Source organism: Sparus aurata, chromosome 6 (assembly GCF_900880675.1).
Source record: "Sparus aurata chromosome 6, fSpaAur1.1, whole genome shotgun sequence".
Taxonomy (NCBI): domain Eukaryota; kingdom Metazoa; phylum Chordata; class Actinopteri; order Spariformes; family Sparidae; genus Sparus; species Sparus aurata.
In genome coordinates this window covers 15643761-15662420 of record NC_044192.1, presented here as the reverse complement: position 1 = coordinate 15662420, position 18660 = coordinate 15643761, and the positions used below count along the sequence as shown (strand labels likewise).

Genomic DNA, 18660 nt, shown 5'->3' with positions numbered 1-18660 from the left:
ACAACCGGAGACAGCTTAGGTGCATTTGACCTTCAAACGAATGTAATACAACACCTGAAAGCTTTCTGAAATGTATCTGCCTCCAACATCTGGGACGGGACTGCCGGATGAACCGGTGGAGCGCTCGGTGTTCACAGGAGCAAAAAAAAAAAAAAAAAAGGAGGCCAGTGTGAATGCTGATGTCTTCAGTGGAAGTGTGTGAGCACTGACTGCTATGAATCTTTCAGCAGTCCAAGAGATAGTCCAAGTGCGGCTTTGTGTGTGTGTGTCTATTGAAGAGCAGTGAACACGTGCTTACGCTGTGAACTGTGAGCGGTCCCTCAGTTGAATTCATTATTAAAGACTAAAGTGGAAGACAGAGGGAGATAGGGAGACTGACATAACACAAAGAAGAGAGAGTGAGACGGAGACAACGATTCTTGAGAGGCAGATAAAGGAGAACGTCTTTAAAGAGGAGCCGTCTGAGCGACAACAATGGCAATCTGTTCGTACAAACTGAATCCCCAGCAGTGATCACGACGGATGAAAAAAACCCAAAAAAATAACATTTTTATGCTTTGGAGAGTTTTGCTCGCCATCCTTCATCTCCAGCGCTTTATCCTGATTCACCACGACTCCAAGCAAAACCAGTGTTTGCAAATCGATATGTTTAGAAAGCACGTGTAATTCCTGACGATGTTTTGTGGCTGTCAAGGAAAAGGTGACATCCTTGATCCCTCGGTGTACCTAAAGCAAGCTCATTCATACACATGTGTCTCAAAATAAATGCAGGGCATGTGAAAACAGAAGATGTATTTTGATGATGTGAAGCAGGGTGGGATCACGGGAGTGAAACACCCACGGTCTCTCTTGAAAAATTTAAAGGACGTGACACGTGCAGAAACGTCCACATACGAGGTTATGTTTCTACGTTTTATTCACGTTTAGTCACGCTCGCCGAATACCTTCCTCTCTCTCTGACGTACTGTGCTGGTTGCCTGGAAGGTAGCGATGGCTGACCTAATGAAACGCGCCGTTACTTTGAAGAAAATTATAGATTTTTCTGCATTCCTCCTCCACCAAGGAGATCAGCAAGTCACAAAACCTCACTACTTAATAATACAACCGAGTGTTCTAATCTGCGTTTTCATAGCACTGAGTTGGTGTTTCTAGGATTCTTGCAGTTGTTTTTGGCTCATTACAGTGGCCAGGCCATTCACGGCAGCCACAGGGTAAAGGTAGCCAAACGCAATACCGCAAGGAAACACTAGGATAAGTTCCTCTGCTTTGACTGATTAAACTAAGGGGTGAACATACTGGTAGTAAACACTAAAACCTGCCTAATATCGGCATGTTAGCATGCTGATGTTAATGCTTAAGTCAAAGCACCACTGTGCCAAAACAATACCTCAAAGAGCGCCTGTGTCCACTTGTTTGCTTGTTGGTTGGTTGGTTTGTCAGCAGGCTTACACAAAAACTACTGGACAGATTTCCACCAAAGTTGGATGGAGGATCAGTCTCGGCCCAGAATAGACTGCTCTAACTTTTGGAGCGGATCCGGAGAAAGGGACTGATTTGGGATTTTCCGATTCGTTAATTTCTTCGTTAATATCTCAGTGAATAATGTATGGATCTGGATGAAGAGAATCAGTCATATTAAGGCGGCTGATATCAATGAGTGAGCACAATTTGATGAACAGCTTAAATTATGGTTACGCAGTCACTGGTGGTTAGAAATAGAGAGGGATACAGGACGGCTGAGTTTGATAATGGATTAGCCTCGATTGAAATAAAGCTGATGTTGGGCCTAGGTGGAGGAATGTGCTCTACTGAGTGCCGTTCTAGTTACAGTATTTTACCAAACCCACTATATTTCCATAACCATAACCAAAGTGCTTTTAGTTGCCTCAGCCATCCTTTTTGCTGATGCAAATGATCTGTATTCAAAGGTCATTTTTAAAAAGACTCATTTCTAATGCTCCGTAGCCATTCAGCTGCCTAGGAAACTCCACATCTGCCAACCTGAATGGAAGAGGTAGACACACCGTTCACCAAAGAGTTAACAGTAAAAATCCAACCCCTCACTCTGTTTCAGTTTGGAGCAGATTCAAAAGACAGATTTACGTTCTCCCCCTCCCAGTTTGAATGAGTATTTGATAAATCACAAAAGCAACATCTACTTAGTTTTGACTCGATATCTGAACGTTTGAATCATTTTTATTTTTTCAAACCACCTGTAATCCTCAACCCCACCTACTGTATCTAATGAACCTGCAGAGCAAACACACTGTTCCGACATAGGCAAGATTGTAAAAAAAATAGAGGTGACTCATAGTGTGTTAACTCAGTCCCTCTACACACACACACACACACACACACCCACACACACACACACACACACACACACACACACCTTCAGCCTCACCCCATTATATTACTATGACAGCTGAGAAGCAGGGCCATAAAGACAGATGGTCAAAGGTGGCCAAATAACCCTCTAACGATCTGTTCCGTCTCATGAAGAGTTTCACTTTCCTCCTCGCTCTCAGACGGGCAGGAGCTGACTCACATTAATATCAACACTCGTTTTGAAATATATATACAAGCGACCTCATAACTGCTGCGGTTACGTAAATAAAAGGAGGTTTCTGAATACCAAGATTCAGGGATATAATTGCCATATGTGGGTGTGAAAAAATCAGTTTGTGAATCAGCTTGGATGTGAGCTGGCACACTGTTCCTAATAATATAACCACAGTACACAGTGACAGACACGGTGGAACATGTTATTACTTAAACAGGCCACAGAGGCTGATATATACTGCGAGACGCCTTGGAGTCTTACCGTGTACAAAGCAGCCTGAATGTGAATTAAAACATTCACAACTGTTTATGAATGAACTTAATAATGCCACTTGTATTATATTCATTGTCAATTCATCTGCAAAAACGTATCCAAAACACTGAAGAGATGATGAGAGGATGTCCAATGATCTATCTCTCTTCTAGTGTTTCCATTTGAGATGACTCTTTCTGGTCAGGTAGACCTATGATCACTACATTTATTTGTTTCTGTGGCCCTGTGCTGTGATAAATGTTACTTGAGGTCAGAACCTTTTTTTCATGACACTGTCGGAGGATTATTTGGCAGTTTATTAACACTACATCGGAGGCCTGCCACACTTACGTAACGTCCTCTTGGCTAATGTCAAGTTGTCATAACAGAGACCTCTACGGCCGTGACACTGACCTAAATAACTTAATGGCACTTAATGAGTCATTAACTCTTTCTCATGCTCTGGTTTGGCGCTATAATTGGTGGCTAAAACGATGACTCTTTTTGTGGACAATTTGGTGATATATACAGTGTTTGTGCTATTTGAACGGAGAAACAGCAATTTATGTTCTTAAAATTAAAACTTACATGTATACAGTAACATGTATGGAATGTTACTAAGCACACTTATTACACGGCTCTTCTTAATGCTGTAGAATGCTCCATTCACTTGAATGGGCCTTTCCAACGTTCGGCGGTCAGTTATTTTCGTATATTTGACCGCTGCTTAGCATATTTGACCGCTGTCAAGGAAAGTGGCCTTTTTGCCTCTGATTCACGTATTTCGTAGCACTCCGCGCTCTAAAATCTTTGCTCGGCAAGTAGTCACTTTTCACCCCAGCGTCTTCGGTCGCTAAGCGACGTCAGCTGATCTGTAGTCTACTTCATATCGGAAAAAAAAACGTACTCCTAGGCCACTAGTATGGATGAGTTTCACATTAACTTTAATATTCTTGGAAAATACGGTGATTTCAACTCTTGGCAAAAGGCTGAGTTGTCGTCACCGGTCAAGAAAAGAAAAAGGAAGGAAAGCAGCGAAGAGGGAGAAGCGAAAGGGCGTCGGTTTGGCAAACTATATTTCTCTGCTGAAAAACACTATGAACGGTAACAAATAAATTGTAAAAACACACCCTGTGTCAAGTTTTCTTTCGTCTTGGCAAGTAACCGTGTCATACACTTCGCGTCGGGGTCCGGTTCGTCCTGTCGGGACGTATTTTCCCGATAGTGACCGCCATTCTATACATTATCCCTTACATATTCAAGTACTGTACATTTGTACATCTCTGAGGTACTTCACTTGATTATTTCTATTTGATGCTACTTTATATTTACATTCCACTACATTCGGAGGGATTCATTGTACTGCTTGCACTGACTCAGATAATCAAAGAAATGCTGAATACGTCAACCCATAGCGTACAATATGCACATACACGTTAAAGGGCCACTATGTAGTTTTGGAGAAGAAAATTCTAAGTCAGAGTTTTGATATTTACATTATTGATGAGGTAATGAAACAAACTTGTGTCTATTTCTTTCAGAATTGAATAAACAAGATGTTCTCGGAGGAAAGTAAGGTCCCCAGAACACTGTGTGAAACTAGAAAGGTGGCAGGGTCCGCCAAAGTATGAAACAGTGTTGCCCTTTAAGGTCAGTTTGTTTATTTGGTTTATTCAGTCATGAAAACAAAGACAGATCGTTTATAAAGTTTGAACAAATCAGTCAATGAAGATTTATGTTGTTTGTTTCGGGCATGTCAATTCATAAGCATCACATTTAATCATTGTTCAAATAATACAACACACATGGCCGAAAGGGAAAAGCGGGAGAAGCCAAAGCTTATCAAGTCCCGCCCCCATTACCCACAGGATAAAATCTTCATCCTGATCTTTTCTTGTCTTTTGCAATTTACTTTTTTCTTTTCTTCTCTTTTTTTCTTTTGTTATGACCTTTGACAAAACATATTACAGCAGTAGCATACAGAGCTGAATTCAAGCTCTAGACAGTACATACAGATTACATGTGTGTCTGCACATGTGTCCATATTAGTCCATCATGAGTGAACAACAGTCTCATCTTATGGCCTCATCTTATAGCCAGGCTTGCCACAAAGTCAGAATATCCAATTGAGAGAGAGCAAAAGTCCAGTGTATTTATTATTTGTTGAGATGGTGTTGGGATGGTGTAAGAGCCCTTTAATGCATTTTCATGTTATTCATCAGTCTCCTCTGCAGCTTTTATCGCTAGATCTTTCTCTTCTGATTAAAACATAGCCCACAAAACTGCATAGTGCACCTTTAATATGGGTATAATATACTTTAAATTGTACTTTTTGTACTCTGACACTTAAAGACTTTTACTCAAGCATTACTCTTATCGGTGAGTTATGAGTAATACTCACCGATGACTTTTGGGTACTTTTTTACAACACTGTCAGTTACTCAAGAAAAACGAAGTTGTTCCAGTTCCTCCAAATATGACAAAATAGACATTTCTGAGGGTTTTACGTCATTATTATTTACCTAGAAATGATCTTTGGGATGTGTGGTTGGATCGAAACAGACTGAAATGACGATAAGTCTCAACACTAACATTGTTTTGATACAAGAAGCTGTTTGACGCAAGCCTAACCTGCAAACAAGTGTTACCCAGTAAAGTTGCATAAGCTGTAACAAACACGCTATGCTGTGTATGTTTGTGTGTGTGTGTGTGTGTGTGCGTGCAGTCGACCTTTAGAGAGGCGGGTGAAGTTAAGGTGAGGTGAGGCTCTGAAAAGGGGGCGTGTGCTCTCTTGAGTTATCACCAGGTTTGTTTTATAGGTTGGCCCGTCATAAAGTAGGTCACCAACTTTAAACCCTCAGCACACCTTGAAGCGTGTGCGAGCCGGTTTTTCATTTGTGTGATTTAGGGCCGACACCGGAGTGTTTTAGGTTACACACACACACACACACACACACACACACACACACACACACACACACACACACACACACACACACACACACACACTCTAGGGTTCATAGTCTGCTGGAAAGGCCTTGAGGACTTCAGCCATGAGGAGGTACCAGCTGTATGTTTGGTAAATTAGAAGAAGGATTAAAATGTTGGCGGAGCAGCAGATGTGAACAAAGTTAAGTCCACTCCAGATATAGACTGGTGATAAGAGGGCAGCAGAAATTGCCATAACAGGCTAGCTGGTCAACAAGATTAAAAACCGTATTTTCTGTATCGTCTTACAACGGGAGAAAAAAACAAGAGACCTCACTCCCTGCGTCTATTCACTCCCATTGGGATCGAATGGGGGTGGGGGGAGAGATGGTTTTGGAGCCGGAGCCGAAGCGTGGGCCTGGAGGAGCAGAGCGCCAAACCTCAGCGACTGCCGACAAGCACGGCTCAGTCTCAAGAGGGGGGGGGGGGGGGGGGGGGGGGGGAAAGAAGGGGGAGGAGGGGTGAAGCCGGAAATGAGGCACTGGGGAGTTCTGCCAAATCCAGCGGTGGTCAGAGAAGACATGGCAGGATTGAGGCTCGAACAACTTTCTCCCCTTTTATATGTGACAAAACTACTGCGAAGACTTTCTATAAATTTCAGCGCTCGAACATATTACTGCTTTATATCCTTAATGTGACGTTTTTTTCAACCTCGGAGAAGCTTTTACCCAGCAAGATTTCACTCTCTCTCTCTCTCTCCACACATCTGTTTGTTTTAATGAGGCCACCGCTGAAGAATTATTCAGTTTTGATAAACTTTTAAGCAACTAAAGGCTATTTTTGAGGCAACACCCTTGAACCTGGTTGATCTGAGCTGTGTTTTTCCTCATGACTCAGGTTATCGGGGTTGTGAACTCTTATCAGTGCACGAGATAACCTGTTCTGAAGGCATTCAGCGCTACAGTGTGTGAAATCTACGAGAGGACGCTGGAAGAATGTTTCCAAAAGGTTGTCTATATATTATTACTTCAGTAAAATATATATTTGATGGTGTAAAGCAGGTCAGGAACCTCCGGTCCAAACAACAGCCACAGTTATTCGGTGTGTGAAATGGGCACAGCGCTCTTTTCCCCACATGGATAAGGTTTTCTCAGCCCAGTTGCCACGATAAAATGTTGGCAGTCTGTGTTTGTACGTGTCATAGGCTACATAACGTATTGGTATTTGAACAAAAACTTGTCGTACTCCATTTACATTACATGTTTATGACCTGACTGTCGTATCTGACAGTGGAGGAGGATGGTGGAGGTGGAGGTTACCGAATGCATTTTTTTAAGCTTGACCCCAATGGATTTTAATTTTTTTTTTAAGAAGACATCGGGACGAATTCCAGCTGTTGTTCATGGCGACAAAAAATAGATATTTTTGACGGGAAGTTGGGCGATCTGCCCTCTTGTGTCTGTGATGATGTTTTTAATGAGGCCTCGGTGAATCGCCAGCTGTCTTTGCGGTGACCGAAACAGGTATTTTAAGCCGGAGCATGATGTTTTCCCGACTTAAGCCAAGTGGTTTTTTTGTACCTAAACGTAACCGCCGCATGAGCACAGTGTTGTTACAAGACGAACACTGACGCTTGAATCTAAAGAGACATAGAGTTGCAACGTATCTCCCATTCTTTGAGGCTTTATTTGTGAGCTCAAGTCGATTTGAATGCTCATTCTTTATCTGCTGATCAGATCTTTTCTAACATTCACGGTATCATGAGTCACTTTTGTAGCTGTATGTGAATTGTAATTCTCGGGCAAACCTGAAGTAATTATTTCTACATTAGGCGTTATTACATTATTTTGTCTTCCCTGTGTATATGGCTCTGTCCCTTTGGGCTTGTAAAAAACTTAAAGTGCACCTGCTCTGCTGTGACTCACTGGAAACTCTTACATGGTTATTATATGTTTTTCTAACTGTGGTTCCTCAAAACTGTTCAGTGTATTTTGTTTCCTCAGAACGCCTCTCATTTCTTCCCTGAAACCACAAAACGTCCAGTTTCCCCCCTCAGCTCATCGAGCGGTGACCACCGCACTGTTACAGCCATCATTTCAGATGATCACCGAAGACAAAATAGAGACTAGTGCAACATGCAGTTCTAAGAATACACACTGGCAGCACACACTTTTGGGGAAAAAAAAGTACTTTTTTTCATCCCGCAGCAGAGCTATGTATGGCAGAGCAGCCTCCACCTGCGGCGCCGGGGAGCACCGGCGGTCCGGCCCGCGAGAGCAGCCAGGTATGATTTCACTCTAATATGACACAATGTTCGAGAACACAAAGAGCCAAGAGGAGCAGAGACAACAAAAAAACCTGACACACTGAACCAGTAAAACACACACTGACACACTCTCAGGCAAGCAGTGGCAGCAACCACAGCACACCAGGAAAAACATATCCAGATGTTCTCCTCAAAGGATCACCAACCCCCTCCCACACACACAAACACACACACACACACACACTTGTGGGCCACACATGGGCTACATATTACAGAGGGTTGCTCTCCAACTTCTTTCTTCTCCCTTTCTTTCTTTCTTTCTTTCTTTCTTTCTTTCTTTCTTTCTTTCTTTCTTTCTTTCTTTCTTTCTTTCTTTCTTTCTTTCTTTCTTTCTTTCTTTCTTTCTTTCTTTCTTTCTTTCTTTCTTTCTCATGCACACATACACACAAACACACACATGCACACACACAGTTATACAGCTATATTTGTGAGGACTCTCTTTGAACAGAATACATTCCCTAAACCCTTCAACATTAACCATCCCGACTAAACCCCTCACACTGCTTTGGTTGGGGTGTGCTGCTTCAGGTAACAGTGAAACATAAGTTTAAGTGGTGGATCCATCAGTTTGTAGGTTTATAAAGCTCTGAGACTCTGAGTTTGTAACACTTACAAGAACATTTTTATCTTTAAACAAAAATAATCACAAAGATCTGCAGGTAGAAAGTAGAAATCCAGCTTTCATGTTGCAAAGTCACTCCAGTCATTTACTTTACTTATCCTCATGTTTAATTTTCTATTTTATAGCCTCCGTGCTTATGATCTGGTTAGGTTTAGGCACAAAAACTACTTGGTTAGGGTTGGTAAAATGTTCAGCCCTGTGTTTTGGTTGCCAGAGATGTCCTGAGGTCTTGTCAAAAAACACCTGGTATTGTCGCCACAAACGCTACTGCAGATGTCCCAGCTTCCAGTCAAGAATATCTATTTTTTGCAATTATGGCTGTAAATTGGCCCGAGGGCCCCCAAAAATATCCTGTGGTTAAACAAAAATGTGGAAAACACAGTCTCGAACTGCGTTTACTGGCTCGGCAGCCTTCTGGCCTCTAACTCCGCCACCATCACCTCCCACATCTGGAGATTTAAGTCAGGTAATGTGAAGATATGATATGTTTTGCAGAAATGTCAATACTGTACGTATTGACAAACGTGAACCTATCAGTGGTTTGTAGAAATGTTAACTGCTGACTTTTTAACCTGGCACCTGGGCTGTTACATAATGCTGTATTTTATTGGCCAATGCAGCTGCTTCTACCTTTTGTCTAATGCCAATTTGTTAGCACACCTGCCGCTTAAAACAAACTTTCCCCATTCAAATGAGAGAGCTGAAAAATGCCCTATAAACAGAACTAGCGTTACAGCTAAAAATTGATTTCAGTTGGGGGTTTATTTTACAGTTACTTCTGCAGCTTTGCCTATAAAATGACAGAAAATCTCAAAAAATGATAATCACATCCTCTCAGAGTCCTTCAAATGTTGTGTTCTATCTAAATATAAGTAAAAAAAAAACAAAACCTGGAGACATCTAGTTCACATTGATTTAAATCAAAGGGAAGCAGTAAATCCAGGTCTCCGTAAGTCTCTGGAAACACCACAAATCCCAAACTGATTAGTGTGTACCCCATCTGAAGTGTGCATTGAGGGTTTAAATAGCGGAGACTTCGCCATGAAGCCATTTTACGTTTGTTTTTTTTAAAGCAGTTTTTGACTTTCAAGCTTCAGAAATGTTATGTGGACTTCAGCTGACTTTACATCAGCAGGCGGAGGTGAGTGAATATTAACAGAATTGTCATTTTTGGCTGAAAAATGCAAAAATGTCTTCACTCAAGATTTAAAACTAAATCTGGTCCCCACAAAAAAAGTGCACAGCCACACACACACGTACACACACACACACACACACACACACACAGAGTCAAGACTTGCAGTTATTGAACCCGCTCTTTCAGCCCCTCCTCTCCTCCACTACAGCTCCTGGCAGGCCGTCTGGTTGAGGCCCATAGTAAAGGGAGCCGTTTTCTCTGGCATGATTGCCTGTGTGTGTGTGTGTGTGTGTGTGTGTGTATGTGGAGTGTGTGTGTGTCCTCAGGCCCCAGACAGGAAGGAAGAGAGTGGGCCCGGCAGCACAGCTCCAGAATTCCGGTTTTGTTTTTCTTCTTTTTCCATCAGTGAAGAGCCGGGTCTTAAAGAAACAGTCATTAATATTTTCCCCTTTTAATGACGCCACACTGTTCTCTGAGAGAGGGAGAGAGAGAGAGAGAGAGCGCTCCACAATAGGACTCAGTCTGATACATTGCCTTAGTATGTAAACACGTCACCAGTTTGTTACATAAAAAAGTCAGATGAATGAATCGTTTTACAGCTCGGATGGATCCTTTCCTCAAGAAAACACAGCGTAGCCTCGGGCTCATTTTCACTGAAGCTTCTAAAAATAAAAAGCACCGATCCGCCATCGGTGGTCAGGTTACGTAATTACTCAGGGGGTGAAACATAAGGATTTCGGACAGGCGTGTTTAGCTTGTGATAAATCATCACTTAAAATCTGGCAGAGAATGGGTTGAAAATGTATCATGTCATGCAGTAGATGACACAGCTCACGGCTCATGATCTTAACGTCTCTGCTGTGGACGATAAAGACGGAGGAGTCGTGATTTCTCTGGTAACTGCTCGGCCTCGGAGGACCAATCAGAGCAGTAAAACAGTCCCTTTAAAAGTAAGCGGTGACATCATGGATTTGGCACCGATTATGAAAACAAACTCTCTTTCACTCTATACACAAACAGAGCTCAGTGTTTCGAAAGAGTGACTGGAATCCTTCTATCAGCTGCTTTCAAGTCAGAGATACCGAAAGAGTGAGAAACATTTATTAAGAGGGTTCACAATAAGTTACTTTCAGTGTATAAATTACAAAAATGGTACAAAAGGACGGAACAGGATGCCTTTAAAACAATCAGCAGTTCTTTACATACAAAGCAGAAAATCCGACTTGCAATCTCACAGAGCACCATCACAGTAATTGAAGTTTAAAATACAAATAAAACATTTTTATCATTGTCAACAACCCAATGAGAGGACCAAAAGCGACAATGTTTCCGTCTCTCAAGGGCGTGGTCTCTTCTGGAGCTTCAGAGTGAAAAAACATTCTCCTAAATAAACTGAAGTAGATTTAAAAAAAAAAAAAAAAAAAAATTGGAAATACACATGAAACGGCTCCATGCAGCTCGTCTGGTGTAATCAAAGTCTCTGGAAGCCCCGAGATCCCAAATAGATTTGAAAGAGACGTTATTTACACCCTTTTTAATCTTCAGTGTAGCTGCAAAACTTAAAGGCGTCAGCGCATCTCGTCTCAAGTGGGTGCACAAGCTCGACCCAGCGTCGAGGGTGTATCTTTTCAAATGAATGTGGGATCTCAGACGAGCTGAAAGGAACCTCTTTATGTTTAAAAAAAAAAAAAGTTTTTAAAACAAGTCCCCATCTACTTAAGTTGTTTAAGAGAATGTTGCAACGCCGCTTTGCTGTGAAGCTCTAGGAATGTTTTGTGGATTAGAAAAACTTCACCTGACTCTCCATCAGCACGAGGGTGAGCAGATAATGACTACTTTGGTGGCAAGACGGTGTGTGTGGGGTTGAAGTAGTGAAGGAACTGGGGGTCAGCGGAGGTCAATGGCACAGATTTGAGGCTACACCGTCAATATCATAATAAGGGTCAATTCGTCGTTGTTTCACAGGGGTGGTTGATAATAACAAAAAACTGAGAATATTGCCAGACTTGTTATTTAAAAACAACAAAGTTTAAAACGTCAAAATCTGAACATGGATTTTCTTCATGTAAAACACAATAAAGGCACTGTATTGGCTCTGCGGTAACTGTTGTGTTGAGTTGTGAAGAGAGAGGTGCTCTTGTACCGACGCCATTTTGCTCGAGCCTGCACACACACAAGTGGAGCTAAAGCATCCACACGTGCAGCGCATAGGCAAGTACTGAAGTCTCTTGCATGTGTCTACACTTCTGCAGCCATCTTGCGCACGCCCACACACACACACACACACACACACACAGTGACTAGTAGCGGGTCCTTCGTCAGCAGAAATGGCACTGCGCTCTCAGCACTGTTGTAGAGGAACAACTTCTCTAATATTCAATTCCTTCACTTCTGATATCTCTTTGTAAAATAACCAGACACAGTACAGCAGCAGAGAGGCTCGTTTGCATTTAAAGTCCAGTCAGGAAAAACGGTCTGCGGCAAATATTTTGCTGAAAGTGTTACTGTGTTGCAACGAGAAACTGCTGTGTGTGTGTGTGTCTGTTTCTGTAAATGGTTTCTGTGTGACCCCGTTCCACTCGCGCCGCAGCTTAACCTCTCTCTGATGCCGCCATCTTTAGGCCTCCTCTTGTCTCTGGAGATGTACTCCAATCTCCATCTGGTTCTCCAAACACTCTTTGAGCTTGTCCTCAGTGAGTGTCAGCCGCTGCTCCAAGATCGAAACCGTCTGGATTGAAGGCGGGGAGAGGAGGAGAGGGGCGAGACAAAGAAAAGAAAAGAAAAAGACAGAGGGGAAGGAAGGAGATGGATAAGAGAGAAAGAGCATGTTAGAGAGGGCTGCACAGCATCAGCCTGACAGTAATGACTATATAATGGCCGCGTTTGTGTGTGTGAAAGGGGCAGTTTTGTGTGTCTTTGAGACAGATGCTGTGCGTGCGAGACAATCCAGCTGATTATCGTATAGAGATCTGCCGCCTGAGTCGAAAAACACCAGAGTTTCTGTGTCTGGCACGCACTCTCTCTTGTCCTCCCTCTCACACAGTTGCATAAACACACTTACGCACACGGAGAGGAGACAAGAAAGTCGCTATCCGAAACAGGATGGGTATGTGTGGGTAGTGAGATCACAGCGCGACATACTTTTTCTTACAGCATCCTCCCAACAGTGGCGGTATTTGTTGTACATTTGAGCAGCGTGTCAGTTGAGAGTGTTTGTCGGAGGAGCTTCTAAATGTGTGATTTCCAGGGGGTGTAGCCACCTGATTGAATGGATTATTGCGGATGGAGCTGGATTTTACACTTTCTATTGTATCTAAACTTCAGCAGCCACATTAAGGCCGCAGAGACAGAGCGACAGAGTGTGGACGAGGCACTTCAAACATATTCTTAAGTCACTATATTAGTATTTTGTATAGATAATGTGAGAGTTTAAAAAGTTTTTTTTTTCATTCTATATACACATATAACTACATTTTATTGCTTATATAGTTGATAATAAAGTCCTTTCTGGATAGAGTTTAAAATTATTATTCTGCAGCTCTGACTGATTTATTTCCCCAGTCTGTTAGTTTACCATTGCTCAGTATCTACTATGACGTGACTATTTATATTATTCATCTTATTTCATTTTAAAAATGTCTCTGTCTTTTACAATTTGGAAAGCCTGTTAAATGTCGTCTGGGTTTAAAAGGCACAATACAGACAAACTGGCCTTGGCTCACTAAATAAGATGGTCTGTGTGTCCTCATTTTCTTCAATTATAATCTAATAATTTTTATGAATCAGCAAGGTGACTGGGACAAAAAACATGAATGAGCCACATCGAATCTGCAGGAGAAAAAAAAAACCTGGTGAAACAAGAGAAACATGTGTTTTTAAATAAACATGACAGCAATTTCAATGAATCTTCTTCTGGAAACGCAAAAGTGGCGACAGTTTTTCCAAATTGTTTACTTGGCTAAGGTTGCCTGGTGACAAACACAATCCCAGCGAGGAAGCAGTTTTTTGGAAAGCAGCGCTTGGCAACAAAAAATTCAGCTCGGCGCAGGAACAATCATTCAGTAAACATGTCATCTGCAGACAGATGAGGCTCTCTAGATTTGGACCAGTGAGTGAAAGATATGTCAACATGTCTTGACCTGTAATTTCATGTTTCCTCCGTGTGCCAGCAAGCAAAATTTTGAAATTGCTAGAGAGCAATGCAGAGTTTGTCACCCATCGAAAACATACCCAGCTGTGTATTTGCTGGAGAGAAAAGACAGGCATGTCAAACCAACCGATTTGATTTACCTCTGTGGTTTAAAACTCTACTGTGGGTAACTCAAAACTATGTTATGATACACAGCTCAAATGACGACTCTAAATACTTATACCATCTCCTTCTATCTTGTTACATTCTGTTCCAGGAATGTCTTTTTTCATGAACATCAGGGCAATGCTTGTAACACTATCACTGACTAAAGACGTGATTAACTGATGATTAGTTATTGGATTTATAAAGAGTTGAGGCAATACGTGGTTAGTCGATTAAAGAAATTTGTGTAATTCAGTATATTTCTCCATCCACAGATTCAATTCTACTGCTTCATGAAAATGAAGAATGAAGAAAAAGAGTCTAATGTGAAAAGACTGAGAGCAAGATGCAATGAAAACAAATTAAAAGGGGACAAAAGAAATCTAGAGACAGATTTAGGAAGGAGGACAGGATGTATACTCAATAATCAGGTTTTTAATGTACTCTTGCTATTATCGTGTCAATGCTCTAGTCATAACTCCTTAAAGTGAAACTCTCACCAAAATGCAACCTAGGGTCTTTTTGTGAATGTACCCGAGCCAAACGTTTGTTTAAAAGCATAATTACGACGACAGCCCCACTTTCAAGATTGACCGTATTTATGTTTTCGGGTCAAAATCATTTTCAATGGAGTGCTAGGGGCAAATATTATGTTAGCATCAAAATCGCTATTTTTAAAACCCTAAGAAGGCTCGACACAACATGAAACTTTGCTCGTAGTATCACCAGGGTCTCTACACATGAACACGAACATTGAGAACATTGTTTGTGTACACAGAGTTTACAAAAAAGCTTTTGAACAATTCACGTTAGCAGTTGTTTTTCCACTCGCCGCCATCCTGCCAGTCGAAAATCTACAAATGCTTTGGAGGAGTCATGGAGGAGAGTTAAGGTGGACCGCTCCTAAAGCTTAGTTCCATATAAATGCACTGATAATTCATTGCTTTGTCGTTAGCGTAAAACAATATTGACCTTGAAGTTGAAAAAGGAGCCTCATATAAGAAACAATATTAAAATCAAAAGCTGGAAAAGTCACGTGAGATATCGCGTGGATAGTTATTGCTGGAAGACAGGAGCGTTCCACACAACTGCTACGTGAGTTAATCAAAAATCTTCTTGTTAGTAAACTCTGTGTACACAAACAATGTTCTCAAAGCTCGTGTTCATGTGTACAGACCCTGGTGATACTACAAGCAAAGTTTGATGTCGTTTCAAGCCTTCTTAGTAATTTAAAAATAGCGTATTTTAATAATCAATCATGAAAGTTGCGCTTTCATCGTAATTATGCTTTTAAACGAATGTTTGAATTGGGTACATTCAAAAAGACCCTAGATTGCATTTTGGCGAGAGTTTCACTTTAACCGAATTAACATCCTAGCCAGTACACATAATCAGATTTCAAATAATTATCCTTAAAAGTTATAGTGCAGGTGCGGATTGGTGGACCAAATTCAATCCACTCCAATCCAGTAGCTCCTGCTCCTAATATACCATCTTCTTGACCATGTCTTTCATCAGTCTTTCTGCACAAACAACCTGGGTTTTAAATGTTTTCTACGGTAAATCAACAAATACTTTGTTAGTACTGAAGAAGCTAAAGCATGGCGGCATAGCTGCTTGCATTCATATCCATTAGATTCACCCAAAATCTCTTCTAAAGTATATTTTCAAGTTGTTTTAGCGGTAATTTCTGCTGTCATTTTTCTTTTTTTATGTGTTCGCACCTCTCTTTTCTGCTCTAATAAGGCATGTCTTAGCTAGCCAAAGCCCCTTGATTTTTACAAATGTGAATGTTTAAGAGGTTCTGGACTTATGTTCTTTAAAGGCTGCTAAAACACGGGAATGTTAAATAGACAACAAAAGTAAGATAGTACATCATATACCGTACTTATACAGACATATCAACATTGAGAAAAGGCTCTTTAGTTCTTTTTGGATTTTTAGTTATTTAGATTTTTCAAAGTTCTAATTGAATATGAATCCAATGCTAGTCGTAAATCCATATTTCCAAGTTGATATTCCCGACTTCCAAATGAGACTGGTCGGCATCTGCTTGGCACAACATGGATGTCCGCAGCAAATTTATGTTAGTACAGCAAGTTTTTGGACTTAACAGTCAAGTACAGCAGCTGATGAATCAGATTAGCACGTTCCAAAAGAGAAAGGAGGACTGGGCTCGTACCGCACTGCTGCAGGGACTTCTAAGAAGCATACATGAAAATGAAAATGGTTACTACAGAGTTGTTGTCACAACACGTTTCACAACAAAAACACTCACAGTAAAACATGTTGCTTGTTTTGGACTGGGAGTTCCAACTTGAATGTCTGTTTTATTGCACTTTTCCACGTCGGAGGTCTTTTCTTTCTTTGTGCCAAGTACAGTGGAATGCAGCATTACTCCTGAACACAACCTGGATGTTCAGATTTCACTCCTGCTTTCTATTAATTGCCAATACATCGTGTAAACTCAGGTTATCAGGGAAAAGACTGCAAACCAAAGTATCAAGTCACAATGTGCAGCACCTTCTGCAGGCTGCGTCCAACAGTCCGGGTGTTTGTTAATTGGCTTCGGAGGTCCTGAGCTGACCCCACTGCGCCACACAAACAAACACACACACACAGCCAGACAGGAATAATCAAACATGATTGAGGAACTGGTAAAATCTCTTAGATAATCTCATACTCCAACACACACAGCACACAGATGCCAATGAGTTCAGCAATGTGTGGGCGAGTGGTGTTTTCTTTTGGGTCATCAAACCAGATAACATCTCCTGCTATTTTATGCATCACGGGAGAGAAAGGTCTTGTATTTCCTCTTTCTCTCCTTCTCCGATCCTGTCTCCATTTTCTAGATCAATACTACCCTGTTTATCTTACCAACCTGATATGGCTACCCAGTCCTCAGCCCGGCCGGCTATGAGAGTTTGTGTGTGTGATTCTGCACGTGTCCCCAGGCGGCGGCAACATTATACGGGCATATAGTTTTCATCTGGAGTAGAAACCAAATCTTTATGCCCCTAAAAATAGAGTGAGCTGTTTTTCTTTTCTCTCCAGAACACATTATACTCTCCATCGCCCTGAGCAATACTGGCCTCTGTTACAAACTCTCATAGCTTTGGTATGACCCGCGCTACAATAGTCTGAAAGTCAAAGAAAGGCAAACTGGCACTGGTGATAGGCGGCAAAGTCACTTCTTTTTTCTAGAGAGAAGTTGACTGACGTGCGTGTGAGGGATAAAAAGAGGAGTACAAAAAATTACAGACTGAAAAAAAAAAAAAGAATTGATAGACTGATATTGTGAATAAGTCAGTGAACCGATATTAATGAACTGCAGGTGTGGTGAACCAACACTGTTTATATCCATAGCCAGATCAAAAATCCATTGTATTGGCAGGAGGCCAATAAAACCCAAACAGTCATTAGTTAAAAGCCTCAGCTGAGTGTTTACACAACACACTCACTCCCGACTCGCTGAAATCAGCAGATGGTCAGTGCTCTTATGCTCCAAACTACGACACCCTCCGTACCTCCGTAGCACTCTAGAGTTTTGGACGTGAAGGGCTCCGCGGTCAAGTTATCCTATACTTTTATACGCAACGTCCACTTAGACTTTCAAAGTAAAGGCTCTGTGGTCATGTTAGCAACAATACGTCATATCACATTTGACTTTCAAAATACAATGTGCGTACAAACAGTGTGCATAGTATGACACATAACGACTTTTGCAATGTTATTTATGTTGTCGAATGGTCAGTTTGGTTAGGTTTAGGCAAAGACTAAAACAAACTACTTATGGTTAGGCAAAACAACTACTTTGTTAGGGTCAGGAAAGGATAAAACTTTGGGTGAACATACACACACAAACCGGAACGTGAACCCCAGTCTCCTGAGGAAACGTCCTATAAATGACTCACCCGGTCACCCCAAACTATTCCTGACTCAAACCCTTTAAACCACTGCACGAGAGAGCACTTCAACAAATGACGCCAGAGGGGTATCAGATCATATTTGCAGCAATAACAATCTTCATTGGCAAAAATTGGATTATTCCAGCCCGGCCTCTTTTGTATATGATTTCCCCAAGTTGTAAACAGACTGGAAATTAAATAAATACCAGAATGTTTGTATGGGTATCAAATAGAAAGACAGTCAAGGAAGCCTTTTCCCACACTAATCAAGATTTTCTGAAGTTATGATGCTTTCTAATGTACTGTAAGATTCCATATTTGACAGAGTTGTGGTAACGTAAAAGAAGTCCTGGGTGCAATTTTAAGACAAATACTTGCATTCTCCCAGAGCACTACTATAAACATACAAATGAGAGATTGCTTTCAATTCCTTTAAATCTTGCTGTGGTGAAAATAAACAGTTATGTGGTCCACTACCTAAACTTCACTCACAGAATTGGTTGTAATCGTTTCTGAGCAACAGTTGTGAGTAAAGTCCAGTAACATGTTTTCTTTCACTTTCTCCTCCGTGTTCCTGGCAGCCACAATCACAGCTGCTTTAACAGGAATATCATTTCAGTGAACTG

The 18660-nt window shown here is 41.4% G+C and overlaps 1 protein-coding gene across 1 annotated transcript in view; it reads right to left on the bottom strand.

Annotated features, from left to right (window-relative positions):
• Positions 1 to 10908: 10908 nt before the first annotated feature.
• The window catches only part of poc1a (POC1 centriolar protein A), a 43241-nt gene continuing 35489 nt past the window's right edge, over positions 10909 to 18660 (bottom strand). The window contains exon 11 of the mRNA XM_030418597.1: positions 10909 to 12557. Coding sequence (XP_030274457.1) covers positions 12447 to 12557 — 111 coding nt within the window. The 3' untranslated portion in view covers positions 10909 to 12446. The remainder of the gene's footprint in view (positions 12558 to 18660) is intronic.